At 32.6% G+C, this 15,301-nt stretch overlaps 1 protein-coding gene across 1 annotated transcript; it reads left to right on the top strand.

Annotated features, from left to right (window-relative positions):
• Positions 1-87: 87 nt before the first annotated feature.
• Positions 88-15,267, top strand: LOC140054023 (uncharacterized). The gene is made up of 20 exons (XM_072098822.1): positions 88-452; positions 691-863; positions 1,427-1,535; positions 2,129-2,242; positions 3,318-3,379; positions 3,804-3,929; positions 4,560-4,670; positions 5,733-5,804; positions 6,367-6,475; positions 6,954-7,030; positions 7,819-7,883; positions 8,408-8,600; positions 9,178-9,330; positions 9,768-9,839; positions 10,220-10,376; positions 10,794-10,939; positions 11,382-11,476; positions 12,089-12,164; positions 12,964-13,075; positions 13,475-15,267. The coding sequence occupies exons 1-20, from the start codon at positions 245-247 to the stop codon at positions 13,549-13,551; spliced, it is 2,307 nt and encodes a 768-aa protein (XP_071954923.1). The 5' UTR covers positions 88-244; the 3' UTR covers positions 13,552-15,267.
• The last annotated feature ends 34 nt before the right edge of the window (positions 15,268-15,301 follow it).

Here is a 15,301-nt window from a genome sequence, read left to right as displayed (position 1 = left end):
GGTACGAACATATGACAGCAGTTGGGCGATGATGCGTGACGTTTGTTGTCATTTTTGTTTCAGGTGTGTGTGTGAAGACGTGTGCGGTGTGGGAGTGTTCATGTGTTGATGTTGCACATGCTTTGCTCTTTTAGGCTTTGCCTTTTTACTTATTCCCACTTTTTTTCATCTGTCATAACAATGCATCATTAAAAATATATGATATAAATGCGTAAGTAGCTTATATTAAACGAAACTGTGTCAGATGGACGAACAACAAGATGAAGTTGGAGATGGACCTCAGCTCGACGTGATGGACATAATTAACGCCGACGCTGCTCAGGCCAACGCCAACAGAACACCTATCAGTGACACTAGAGCTAGGCCTACGGTCGGTACAGAACATGAGTCAGATCCTTCAGTAGTGACCGATATTGGAGGTACCAGGCCTAGGAGTTCTACATTTAACTCAGGTAGGTAAACAATGGAGTGATTGCAATGATTATTATTTAATAAATATAATATTAGGCCTAGCTAGCCTATTTAGTATTTAAATTAAATTAACCAACAACAATAAATAAATAAATAAATAATAATAGTCTGAATGGAAGAATAATTATTTATTAACAAATGATAATAATTGTTTTCTTTAGTTGCTATCTTCATGTCAATCATTTTATTTTCTTGTTATTTTGGTACTTTACTGTATAGACTCGAATTGTTCAATTAACAGTATAGGAAGTGATCATTCAACAAACAGTCATGTAAGACTACGATTTGGTAGACAACGCTCGCACACTGGCGACAGGATTGATGAAGATGGATTTGTCATCATTGAAGCCGAAAATGAGATTGAAGCGCAAAAAATGAAACAAAACCACATGGTGAGTGGTAAAGATGATACTGTTAAAAAGTATCATATCATGGTTGCAAATGAAATCAGCTGCATGATTTTAAAAGCCAAATATTTATACCTAATGACACTATATATTCTTATTCTCATTCTTTATTGTCAATCAAAACAACAACAAACAAACAACTAAAAAGTAAGTGGCACAAAACAGAAAAGGCAACTAAATCCCTATGACAAGAGCCTGTGTAACCCTCTTACCGAGTACCGTAGCACATAAAGATAAAATATAGCATTTCAATAAATATATCAGAAAATATCCACACAAGAAATATTTAAAAAAAACATTTATAAAAACACAAAAAGATCAAACTTAACCCATAGATAATCAACCTAACCCCTAAACAATTCAGCATATTATAACCCAAAAATAATCAACCCAACAAAATAAACTGAACAAAACACTTTATTGTAAATAATTCGTTCTAATCAACAAAGATTATGCACTGGTTTTACTATTTAAATTGTATAAAAACACTGAAAATAAATATGCCTAATGTCTAATAATAATAAGTTTCCTCTTTTTCATATTTATAGTTCGGTTTCAAGAAATGGAAATCACATTTGACAGCAAGACCACTAGAAGAAAGATCAGAGGTTGTTCAGAAATTGTATGAGAGCCCAAATATAATAAAACCATTTGTTAGTAAGTTTGTAACAAATCGTTATAAAATAACAATATGAAACTGAATCAAAATTGTTAAAGATCAAGATCTTAAGCTCTGTCCACACTATCAAACTTGGAGAGAAGGAGAGATTCCAAATGTGTAGAAGATGATGACTGTAAATTAAATTTGTTGGCTAGACTAAGACATTTCATTTATTTATTTGATTAAAAACATACAAGCATATAAGCATATATGAAACATAGTCATATACTATTTTACAACAGAAAATTTAAACACATTCATTCATCTATACTGTAATATAATATGTGAGGTTTTAGACTGTATTGAAGACTCTACTCGCTTGGTTGAAATATCACATTTGTTTATTCAGTTGTGCTTAATATACTAAGTACAGGATAATACGTTATAAATACAGAATAAACACAGGAACAGAGGATAAATGATGCTGTAAGTGAGGTGTGGCTGTAGATGTGCTTCTGAGGAAGTGTCGGTAAGGGTGTGCTCCAAGAAGTGTCTATGAGGTGTGGCTGGGCTCTTCTAAAACTGTTGTTAGATTACCTTTAGTTGTACTATATATAAGTATTCAAATGTTTCTTTGATTTTCTTTAAGGTACTCTGAGTTTTGGTAACGTACTGTATGTTATATTGTTTGGCTGGTGGATATCGTTGGTCTATACCCTAGTTGCGATGCTCATGTTTCTGACTATCATTGGAAAAGACTACGGTAAGGTCAATATAGAAGATCCCTAAAAAGATCAATACTTAACCGATGCTAACTGGGGTACTTACACACTGATCCCCAGTAAGCGGTGATAGTGCTAGTTTCGTGTGTGTCTTTTTGTTCTCTTCCTTTTGTTTTCCACTCTTTCTCTTTATTGTCGAGCGCATAGAGACATCGTTTATTTGCGCTATATAAATCTATCTATCTATTATTATTAAAGCTCTGTCTACACTATTAAAAAAAAGTGTGTCCAAATATGGTAGTGATATGACACCATCGTGTCCATATATGGGCACATCATAATTTGTTGTCACAGTTTGATGGTGTAGACAGTTTTAGTGAGTGAACTGTAACCCCCTTTAGGTGTATAAAATACTGGTACATAAAATATTGATTGAATATTCAAAACATAATACCTTAGTAAAAAATATCAATTTATGCTGGTAATTATACAGTAGTATTATGGTATACCTTTAATAATTGACAGTGTCTATTTAGTTTATACCGGTTAAATATCATTTAACATTTTTATTATCTTATCAAGTCAAAAACGTGTTTGCATTGTCTGTTACCTTTATAATATTAACTTATTACATTGTAAACTTTAATGATTATTATTATGTTTCTCCATGTCTATATCCACACATACAGTATTACATAGGTTGACAAAAATGTACTATATATGCTTTCTCCATAATGTTAAACTTCTGAAGCTCTGTCTACACTATCAAACGGTATGTGACAAAAAAATGATGTGCCCATATATGGACATGATGATGTCATATCACTGCCATATTTGGCCATATCACTACCAAATTTAGGCACATCAAACTTTTTTTTGTCAAACTATTTTGATAGCGTATACAGAGATTTAGGTATTCTATTGAAATCCTGCAGAGAAAATATTCCAGTGGAACAAATGAGAGGCATATTTAAACACTACAGCCAACCCTCTTTTGTTTTATTTATAATTAATTTGATAATAAATAATCAATAGAATCACTGATTATGTTTAAATTACATAGTATAAAATACTATGATAAATTACTATTATTTAATATCTTTTTTTATTTTTTAGGACATTTTTGTTTGAAGTTGGCTTGGTATATGCTGTGGCCGTTTGGAAGATTTGTTCAAAAGGTAAACTGTAAACTACTCAATATACGCATCGTTTAATAATTAAAAACTCATGTCATAAAAAATGAGATTACAACCACTGAATAACAAATGCAAACTAAAGCTGCACTATCAAACTAGTTTGACAAAAAAAAGTGTGATGTGCCCAAATATGGTAGCGATAGGCTCGAATATGGTAGTGATATGACATCATTGTATCCATATATGGGCACATCACATTTTTTTGTCACATAATGTTTGATAGTGAAGACAGAACATCAGGCACACTCGGGATCCATAATTGATTACCTACATTACAGGTAGTACCACCTAAGTTAGCAAGAATTAATCTCTGAAGTCATCTTAGCGGGTAAATAACTACCTAAGTCTAAATGGGCACTGACTTAACTCTCCTTAAACATATTTAAATCATTTTTACCTAAATAAGAAATGTGAGCAAGAGCTGCAAGGATTAGAATCACAGGATAATGTAGAAAGTGAAGTGCTTGAAGATGAGAACATTCCAATTGCCATCACCAGAGGAATGTCAAATACAACAGAATCATCTTATTGCGTAAGAACAATATATTTCTATTGTTATTGCTATAGTGATTTATATAGCACTTTTCCCAGAGACCAAAGCACTGAACAAAAATAAGTCTTATTTACAATAATTTCTACATAAAGGTTTCCCTTCTTTTAAAGAAAAACTTAAGCTAAAGGTATTTATTCTGGTCCTCAAGCTTAACTAGCCTAAATTAGACCTTCAATGGACCCACGGCAGCCAGCAGTGCAGCGCTTACCAGAACAGCACAATCCCCTACTCTTTTCGAATAGTGTACCAAGTTCTTTGCACTATATGTATGTACATAGGACGTCATAAACATACAGTATATCTGATCAAATCGATAGAAATATTCCTTTAGGAGTTACTGTATACTGGGGTAGATGTATTGTATCAATCAAAAAAATCATTTTAACTTAGTTTTGAGCCAATTATTTCCATAAAAGTGCATTTTCAAGCGAATAATTTTACATATTTAAAAAAAATGTAATGCTCCATAAAAAAAAAGAACTTGTTTGATAGATAAAGCCATCATTAAGTTTTTCACTTAAATGATCTGGTTTCAGATTTTACACTCTTTTTACAATATGTAGTATTTGTTGTAAATAAAATATATTTAACTTTTTTTTTAATTTACAGAAACCATCGTTCTTTGTGTGGGCTGTGTTTGGACTACCACTTATGTCACTAGTTCATACAATTACTATTCTTGTCTCTGGATTTTTTGTAATATTCATACCTGTATCAAAAGTAAGATTAAACACTCTTTTTATCTTTTTGATCACACAGTATTTGGTATTTGTACTGCGATGAAATCAGCTCCGAAAAAAAGTGAAGCAAGCCATTATGATTCCATATTTTAACTGTATTTGTTATAAAGCATATTTACATTGTGACATATTCATAGATACCAATAGTGTTAACATGTACAAAATATAAATAATTTTAAATCACACTTACTATAGTCCCAAACCACCAGTCCCTCAAATACTATTCCCAACGATAATTTGAGTTAATCATAGGCCTATACTCTATTACCAAACATACAGTAGTTCCTACAAACAAGCATATATTTTCATTCTATATCAAAAAATGTTTGGCTCTGGGGTCTTCTCTGACCATCATACCCCCACCAAATATAAAGTGTTTTATTCTTATTCTTGGTTTGTTATAAAACCTGGATTTTTTTTTCTTTCTTTTTAAAAAATTCCATACACATCCAACAATGAGTAACTCTCTAATTACAGGATGGATAAACTATTTAATAATAATGTACAGCAGTATCATGCTTATAAACTAAGTCTCATTTGAGGCCTCAAGAGTGGAGTTGAAAGAGTTGTAAATTCCAACCCTGACACTAGGTCAGGATTGAACCCCGGACCTTGGGATGGAAGGCAAGCATGTTAACCACCAAGCTACAGCTCCACTAAGATATACAATACTAGCAAATATACCCAGTCCACCCAGGTTTTAAATGTAGTTTGAATCCCTCCCAGTACAATTCCAATCATTTTAATACATGTGTATGATTGTGTGCAATATCAAAGCTGCACAACTCTCTCTTATAATAGTCCATAAATTGATTTTCTAGGACTTATATTACAGAAAAAAGGCAGTACTTTCACTGTTTGTAACCAATTTGATAGAAACTTATTCATTTGTTCCATGAAAGGGAAATAAAACTTCTTATAAATGAATCATACATTTATAAATATTTTAATTATGGAGGAATTAAAAATCTGTTTTCTCTATGTTTCCATCATGTAGTAAAGATATTGAAATGTATTCATCACTTAATGATTTCTTTAACAGATGAACGTGATAATGTTAAAGCATGTTTTATTACTACCCCCGAATAAACTAAGCATCAAGTCATCAAATTATGTAAGTACTAAATTCTGTCCATTCATTATTAACAAATTTAAATAAATCTGATTTTAAAAAACAATTATTTACCTGATAAATTTAAAGAAAAATATTGGGAACTTTTGGAAGCCAATGGGTTTCTGTTAAATTTAAATATTTATTTTGTCTTTTTTAAAAACAAAATCCTTTTCAGTTTCATTGATATATAAACTGTATAAATATTTTTAAAGCAACTTTTTAAGTAACTTAACGCTTCAAAATGGCAGGCCAATTCAAAGTTTGATTTATTTATCTTTATTTTCATTTTTATGGTGGTGGTGGTGGTGGTGGGGGGAGGGCAATACTGTACATCTTTTATTATAAGAGTCATTCAAATTGCTAAGATTGGGTGGAGGCAACAAACGGTCAATTTTAATTAAAATTTACTGTTCATATTGAGATTGAATGTCCACTCTGGGACACGTGTTCCTAAAAGCCATCGGTCAAATATCTTTGTTTTCTCATTATTAACAGCTATTATTCCACCACTTGTAAGAATGTATATACTAATTTGTTTAAATAATGTTCATTTTCATATTAGTGGATGCGATCTCATTCCAAGCCAAGAGAGGTTATTATGTGTTCATACCAGGCTGTAAATGTTTACTACTATAAGTTTACAATTGATGGTATCAACATTGTCATAGTCAGTATCCTTTTAAAATGAATAGCCTCTTGAATAAAGAGGGAAAGGGAATTTCTCTAAAGCTCTGTCTACACTATCAAACTTTATGTGATGTGCCCATATATGGACATGATGAGTTCATATCACTACCATATTTAAGCATTTCGCTACCATATTTAAGCATTTCACTACCATATTTGGGCACATCACACTTTTTGTGTCAAACTAGTTTGATAATGTAGACAGAGTTTTAGAACCGGGACTAGAAAGAGCAGTATGGCGTAAAGGATATTGGGATTATCGGACTAGCATGTGAGAGGTGTGGGTTCGGGCCAAGATAATTTATTTCAGTGCATCATCCTTTAGAAAGGACATAAAGTGTGTATACACATGTGCATTTTAATGAACTATTCTTTAGGGCACATTTTTTTTCAGAACCATGCATTAGAGTGTAATGTTTAAATGTTTACAAAATGTATCCTTAATTTGACTATTTTAAATAGACATGTTACCAATAGTATTGGCAGCCATTGTTTTAGGTTATTTTGATCCTCACAATTATTATATTACGCCAATCATGGTAAGTCCTACCTATTTATTCTATATTTGCTTTTCAGAATAGACATCTTTAATCTGCTTTCTATTACCTATCTGTTGGAATAGAAACCTAGTCGGTGGTAGGAAATATTTTATAGATAACAGTTTTAATGGGTTTCACCAACGCAGGTTTCTTTACATTAAACTTAGCAAACAGATTAATCAATCAATCAAATCAAAATCAATCAATCAAATCAAAATCAATCAATCAAATCACCAAAAAAGCAAATGCTTGTGTCAGATCCAGAATTTTAAAAAAGAATGCACAGAGAAAAAAAAATACACAATATAAACTCTATGCTTGTTGCATTTTACACAATCCTTTTTAATAGGTGGTCTTTTAAATTAGTAGTATCCTTTGAAACTACCTGACTCATGTTGCTTAATTTGAGTGGAGTTGTGGCTTGGTGGTTATGATGCTTGGCTACCAATTCAAGGGTCTTGGGTTCAAGTCCTGTCATGTCAGGATCTTTTCTAATGACAAATTACAACTCCACTCCCAAGGACTTGTAATAAGACTTCGTTTATGTAGAGCATCTTGTGTATATGTTTGTCTTGTTAACAGGATTGCCATCTTTAGGATAGTGAATGAATTCGCTTATGGTTATCCTTTCAATTTGCCTAATGTAATAAAAATAAAAAATAAATAAAAATAAAATAAAAAACAACTCAACTAATAACAGTATGCAACAACAGTTACATAACTCCATTCAAGTAAAAATATAATTGATATAATAATTTTAATGAATGTTTTTATTTTATCATTTGCAGGAATTTATATTGTCTTTGATTAGTATCTTTCCAATGTCATACCTCATAGGGATGGCCATCACAAGGTTAGTGGTAGTAGGAATTGCCGTTTTTAGTGATGGTAAATGTGTAGTTGTTTTGTTTGATCGTAAATTGTTATGGATGATATTTTAATGGGGATGATGTCCACTACTGGCGTGGTTGTGATAAGTGGTCTTGGCTGTATGTGGTGATGGTTTTGATGGTGAATGATGGAAGTGGTATCGGTTGTTGATGTGGTGGTGGTAATGGTCCTTCACATTAAAATCACACTTAGTGGTTTAAATAACTACTGTTATAACTTTATCAAACAATATATTTATTTAGTATAAGTATGCATATATTAAGTGCTTCAGCATCCATACTGACTGACAATGACTATCATAGTATGAGCTGCCGTGTGAGCATAAATCTACTCTGGATATTACAGTGGAATTCTTATTGAAATAAAATAGAGGTTATCAGAGTCATCATAACAAACCCTTATCTCCTACTTTATTTTGAATGGGCTTATTTTCAAGATGGATTTTTCATTACTTATACTGAAATACATGTGTTTTTTTTATCACAGCATATCAGCTCAAAGTAGCCATGCAGTAGGAGCCGTTTTAAATGCTACTTTTGGTTCAATAGTTGAAATAACCCTGTACATATCAACACTGTTAAAAGCCCATCAGACCAGCGATGACGTAGACATATGTTATGTGGATTTGGTGAGGTCTGCTCTGACAGGGACACTGCTAGCAACTATGTTGTTGATTCCTGTAAGTATCTTCTCCAGTAATTAGGTTCACAATACTTAGTTAATTGGAATACAATAGACCAACTGCAACCATGAAATGAAAAATATTACTCTACTTATATTTTTTTATATATATAAGTATATATACCCGAGGACGATCGAAAAATATTAATCGAAACGTTGAAAAAATCAGGGGTATATCGCAAACTTTATATCAACATATTGTCGTACTTGCCACCCTTTCCTGAATTTGGTATTCATTCATTTGTTCATTTCTTTTATTTCGGATAATACATCCACATATACAAAACACAAAGAGAAAAAAATTTACCAGGAAATTAACAATAGCATCTTGCACAAAAAAAACCTAAAATATCTTAAAATATCAATTTGCACCAACGCTGATGCAGATTGGATTGTGGAAGTACAATAATTATGGTTTTAATTATACTATTACAAATGTCATGAATTATGTTCTTAAAACTATGAATGGAATTCCTCCAATATTCATAAAATTTTGTTCAGAATTAAAGTACAATTTTGAAGTCTTTAACAAGAAAACGAAAACAAATTATTGGGATCTTCTTCTTCTCTTTCAGGGAATATCAATGGTTGTAGGTGGAGTAATGCACAGTGAGCAGAGGTTCAACATGCACTCAGCAGGTGTGGGATCTTCTCTCCTGTTCATCTCAGTAGCTGGGGCATTTACTCCAACTATCTTCACAAAAACATTTGCAGTCATTGACTGTTCTGTAAGTAAGCTATCTATTTAATTTTGATAAACCTGGTACCCAGGGGGTCGCTCTTAAATATTTTCATACAGGAAGGTGCCTATTTACGGGGTATATTTTCGTGGTAGCAAAAGTGTGGGAAAATATGGGGAGGTGCAGCATTTATGGGGCACAAGTGTCGGAAATGTTGTGGTGAAATTAGTAGTTTGTCACGATTTATCGCACAATTTTGGCAGGGATTTTAACTATACTGGATCCTAAAGCCCATTGCTAAAGCGGTCCTACCTTTGAATCAATGAAAACTAGCCACCAGTATTATCGGAAAAACCCTGTCGCGAATGGGATGTACAAATGTTGTCCAATGTTCATAGTATTTTTCAGTAAAACAGGTAGCACAATTTGGTTTTTATATCTACCAATGCACTGACTTATGTGTGTATATTTTGTCTGTCTTACAGCGATGTAATATTTCCTATTCAACACATAATGATGGTGATGACATCCAATGTTCTGATTGTTTCTTCTCTGTGGTATGTTCACCAGATTTGTAATCCATTAGAGGTCAGAAAAAATCTCTGCATCGTCTCTCCACTACAATGTATTCAATGATGTGTAGGGTTTTCAATAAATTATTGAAAATGTAGGACCTGAATTTTACTGATTTCATCTATGAACGCTCACTGCTAAACCCAGAGACCCTAGGTAATGAGGGGTCTAAGAGCTTAAGGGGCCTCAGAGCATCAGGGGCCCCAGACCTTAAGGAGTCCCAGAGCATGAACAGTCCTGAAACTACCAAGCATTGGAGACTCCAATGCTGGTGCTAAACCAGGGGCCTTTGCCTCCTGCGTTACATCAAAACAAATAACAAACTTCTGGTAAGATTGTTTTTGTTTTATTCTTCTTCGTTTAGCATGGATCAAATCACAGTGATACATTTAAAGATGACAAACTGACGCCACTTGTCTATACCTGCACTGTTTTGTTACCCTTAGCCTACTTCATTGGATTGGTTTATACGCTAAAAACACACACTTTCATTTTTGAATCGCCTCATGGTGAGACAAAGGGTTAGTAAATTGTCATTTGATTTTGTTGTTAAAGTACTCTCTAGTTTTGTGCATGAAAAACTAGAGAAAAATAAAAGACATTTCAGAATCAGATTTGAAACTAAACACATTGGTCAGTTAACTGATATAATGCTTCCAGAACAATATTAACTCTGGATTTAAAATTAGTGAACTATGCAGAAATTCATTTCGACATAAGGCGACCTAAATAGGTCAAGTCAATTTGTGTGTCAGTCATCGCATGGACCTAGAAACCATTAAAACTGTGTCGAGGAAAAACGTCCTAATACCCTTGCATGCACACAATGAATTAACATGACATAGTTTGGTCATCGGTCAGATTGGGTAGGACATCTTCACATCACTTACCTTTCACATTTTCATGATTTTATTTCATATATTGTTTTGTTTTTGCAGGGTCTGGTCACCACAAGCCCATTGTATTATGGGGTAGGTTAAAAAGTTGTATAATACTATTAATAGCTGTCACCTGTATGTCGTTATGTGCTGACTTAGTGGCTGATAACATCGACCCTCTACTCCGCTCTACAGGATTGTCGGAGGTAAGTTTTGATAGGCATGACTTTAAAACCAACAATAATCTTATTTTCAAAATGCATATGTCTGTTTATTTAATGTTCTTTTTCCAACAGGTAGTAAGTTGGCAATTACAGGATAGATAAACTAAAGCTCGGTCTATACTACCAAACTTGTGATGTGCCCTAATAGGGTAGTGATATACCCAAATATAGTAGTGATATGATATCATCATGTCCATATATGGGAACATCACATTTTTTTGTCAGATAAAGTTTGATAGTGTAGTATATTTTCAGTTTAGGGAATGTTGTAACAATCCTGGCACTAAGTTAAGAATGAACCCTGGAATTTGGGATTGGAAGACAACCATGTTGTTAACCAAACTACCGCTACACTACAATGTCCAAACTAAATAAAGATTTTATATTTTACTTATTTTAATTAATCAAATGTTATCTTTTTCAGCTTTTTCTGGGCGGAACTATTCTCGCTCTTGCCCCAAGTTTACCTGAAATACTCAACGGTGTTCAGTTTGCTCGTCAAAATAATATTAATATGAGGTACAGTAAGAATATATACTGTATCATTTTATTCAATTATATATTTCACGTGTAAATACCCTCCCCAGAAAATTGGGGGCTGTTCATCCTAAAAGGGTAGCTCCAGGTTAAAATTTATATTGTTTATTTAAATGAAACATAAACTTTCACAACATCATTCATTTGAAAGGTGACCTTCCAAAGACATTGCGTATTATTAAGCCAGATTATATATTGAATAATGCGCCTTGAGCACTCTTGAGTGGTAAGTGCTATATAAATCCATATTATTGTTATTATAACTCCACTTATTCCTAAAGGACCTTATTTCACTACGCTCATTCTGCTTCACTGCTGTAGAAAATATAAATTTTAAACCCGGATTTGTAGTGTGACTTGTCATTGGTTCACTCGCTTGCCTTGCCTTTGCATCTTTACATGCGTCTCTAGTGGGAATCAATTTCTCATTTGATTGGACGATTTTGGGTCGCATTGCATGCAATGTAAGCACTATTGAACGGTAAACGCACAACTCGCTTGCCCTGCACATACGTCCTTGCGTTGCGTCAGGTGAGAACCACGCTTTAGTACTTTATTATCATTTTTAATTAACTTCTTTCTTTTTTATGCTAGCATTGAGATTGGTAGTTCAGTTGCTGTCCAAGTGTGTCTTCTTCAGATACCCATTCTGGTCCTTTCAAATAGTATAGTAAGTACATTCTTCTAAAACCTAGTAACATTAACCATAAAGACCAATTTACACAGACGAACCATAAGTGGAAAACCCATGTGCTTGTCCCATGTATAATTAGAATCTATCCTGAACTGGTTTTCGCTCAACCGCATGTCCGCTCTATGTTTTGTGTAAATGCTCATAAGAAATAAATAATAATAGTAATAATAATAAACAATATTTATATAGCGCCTAGTGGATCACTGACCCCTCTAGGTGCTTTACATTAGACCCTAACTAATGGTGGTAAACTATCCCCCGCCGGACACCATTCCGGTATTTCTTAGTCGAGGTTTAAATAGATACATAGATTCTATATTTTTGTTTTCTGCTCATCGTTTACCACTTATTGCTGCTGCTCGTATATGTAAAAGTTGACCATCTGTGACCATTTAATAGAGATTTAGAGGACGTTAGGGCTTAAATTTGTCTGTGTTTATACTAAAAGAGAAAAAGATGGTGGTGTAATTCATGCCGTACTGTATTTATAATTTTAAACACAATTTAAATTTTCACAAAATGCTGATATTTCTAAATTTTGAGAGGAGTAAAAACAATGAAAAATTGGTGTGTGCAAGATATAGTATTAAGCTCTGTCTACACTATCAAACTAGTTTGACGAAAAAAGTGTGATGTGCCCAAATTGGTAGTGATATGACATCATCATGTCTATATATGGGCACATCACATTCTTTTGTCACATAAAGTTTAATAGTGTAAACAAGGCTTTAGGGAAATACTGACCTTTTCATTGTGTTAATATTATCTTTTACAGAAAGACATGAGTTTTTTACTTGTTTTTAATGACATTCATCTATGGTCCGTGGTATTAAGTGTAGTTATCATGAATTACACTTTTATTGATGGCAAGTCAGATTATTTCCAAGGTAAGTTGTTTTTTTTTTTTATTTATTTATACTGGGTGACCTCCGAGAGGGCCAGTTATGATCTTGAAAGATGTACTAGGTTCTTTAAAATGCACATGTGCTATATGTGTACACTGGACCTACGGTTTATAGTCCTTATCCGAGAAGACTCGTTCTACCACCAGAACCATGGAGCGGGTGAGCCTCAAACCCTTGCCTATGTTATGGCTACTTAATTACAGTTCCACTGTCTTAACCGCTCGACCACTCACTCGCTCGTTCATTCTATTGAATAATTTATTTCAATATAGCTTTCCCATCGCTTAGTGAACATTTTAAATTTTCATTTTGAGCATTTAGAAGTGCAGTGTTTATCTGATTTCATCAATAATAATGTTTAGCTATTTTTTTATTCTGTAGGATCTGTTCTGCTGATAGTGTACGCAATTCTTATATCCATGTTTTACTTCGCACCGCCAACTACAGTGTGTTTATAACAGCAATCGACTTTACCTGTACTGTTTATCGTAAGGATGGAGAAAGTAGTAGTATTGAAAATTAAAAACCTGTTTGTGCTAAATGTACTTCAATCCAAGTGTAACTATAACAACTTTATTTAAAAAAGGATGCAACACTTGGATCACCAGATTGGTGTTTTGCACAAGGCCGTTACTTACTATAAAACTAATTACACAAGTTATCATTTACAGTACATGATTCAATAACTACTGTATAAAAAAACAAAACAAAAATAGACACAACTGATACAATTTTTTTTTTAAAGAGAAGAAAAATGTTTGTTGACCCCAGACATTGACCAGTGCTGCCATTGTCTTTGATTTATTCCAATCCCAGCTACTCTTATTGTAAATTTTCTACTATAAAGCATGCATCAATAATAGATATTTCCAATATATAGTATTTTGATTGTAACATACATAGTGCAATGAAATAGTTACCAGGTGTCTTTAAGCATTCATTCTCAATTCTTGATAATAATAATAAGCATTGATGTATATAATCTTAGATCTTGTTTAGATTTGACAGACTCGCAGATAACATGTATATAAACACAGGCAAAGAACATTACTTCTAAACCGCCCAGTGATATACTGAAATTTATTAATTTATGAGGAAATTTGAGAATGAAAAAAAGTCGTCCGAACCAAGATTCGAACACGGAACCTTCAGCTTGATATGATGTTCTAACCAGTAGACTACTTCATGGGATTGGTCAAACTCATTTGGATAGTGACTCTTTAACACTCTTGGCTTTGTTATATAATAAGATATGTTGATATTGAATTGCTGTATTAAGTCTCTTGTTATTGTCTTTTTATGTTGTTAGTATCATCCAGTTGGAGTTTTGATTCCAATTGAAATATATGTATGACATGCCGTGTGTGCCAAAATGATTATCTTTCTACTATAAAGTAGAATTGTCTTCTAGAAACTAGACTTGTGTTAATATGTCGGCTATTCTATGATTAAGGAAAATCATATAATGAATTTCATTATAGTACCGACTTCTTTTCCATAATTTATTAATTTGAAAAAGTGTTAAAAGATAGATTAGATATCTTGGAAATAACATAATTACTTTTTTTTTTTTGGATACTGGTCTTTTTTAAAGGTTAGTTTTAAAAAGCAATCATGTGACAATCTATATTAATGTTCTTAAATACAGTATAATGCATTTATTATTATTATTTGTATATTATTTTTATTTCCATTGTATTTTTATAGATTATAGATTTTATAGAAAAATGTTTAATTAATATGTTTTTCGACTTTAAGCATTCCAATCTATAAAATAATTGCAATAGAACCAAATAAACTTAATTGTGATGTCCCCTGTAGCCTATAGATAGGGGTTAGTCACAGTTTTAAAATGTCAGGAAATTACAGGAAAATGTTCCTTGAATCAGGTGTGATAAATGATAATGAATTATTATTGTTTTTACAATGTATTTATGCTATATTTACTGTATATATTTCAATTTCAGACTTATAATAATAAATAATAATAATAATATGTAAAGCAATCGAATTAAGACATTAGTTGCTGATTTTTGTTTATACTGAAATAATAAATTGCAACTTTTATTCTAGTCTGGGCTCCAGACGGAGTTTTGTCTTAATATTAGTAAAAATATAAATATTTTTGCACATATGGCGTTTCATACGTGTATTACTTGAGTTATACAGAAAAATCGCGGTCGAAATAAAAACAAATAAATATAAAAA

The sequence above is a fragment of the Antedon mediterranea genome, chromosome 7 (assembly GCF_964355755.1).
Source record: "Antedon mediterranea chromosome 7, ecAntMedi1.1, whole genome shotgun sequence".
NCBI lineage: Eukaryota > Metazoa > Echinodermata > Crinoidea > Comatulida > Antedonidae > Antedon > Antedon mediterranea.
Note: the sequence above shows the minus strand (reverse complement) of the source record. Positions and strands in the feature narration are given on the sequence as shown.

Bases quoted from the DNA above. Each gene is read 5' to 3' on its own strand.
- LOC140054023 (XM_072098822.1), top strand. From the start codon at position 245: ATGGACGAACAACAAGATGAAGTTGGAGATGGACCTCAGCTCGACGTG. The intron at 3,380-3,803 runs GTAAACTGTAAA...TACCTAAATAAG, and splicing joins TTGGAAGATTTGTTCAAAAG to AAATGTGAGCAAGAGCTGCA. The intron at 10,377-10,793 runs GTTAGTAAATTG...TTGTTTTTGCAG, and splicing joins GCCTCATGGTGAGACAAAGG to GGTCTGGTCACCACAAGCCC.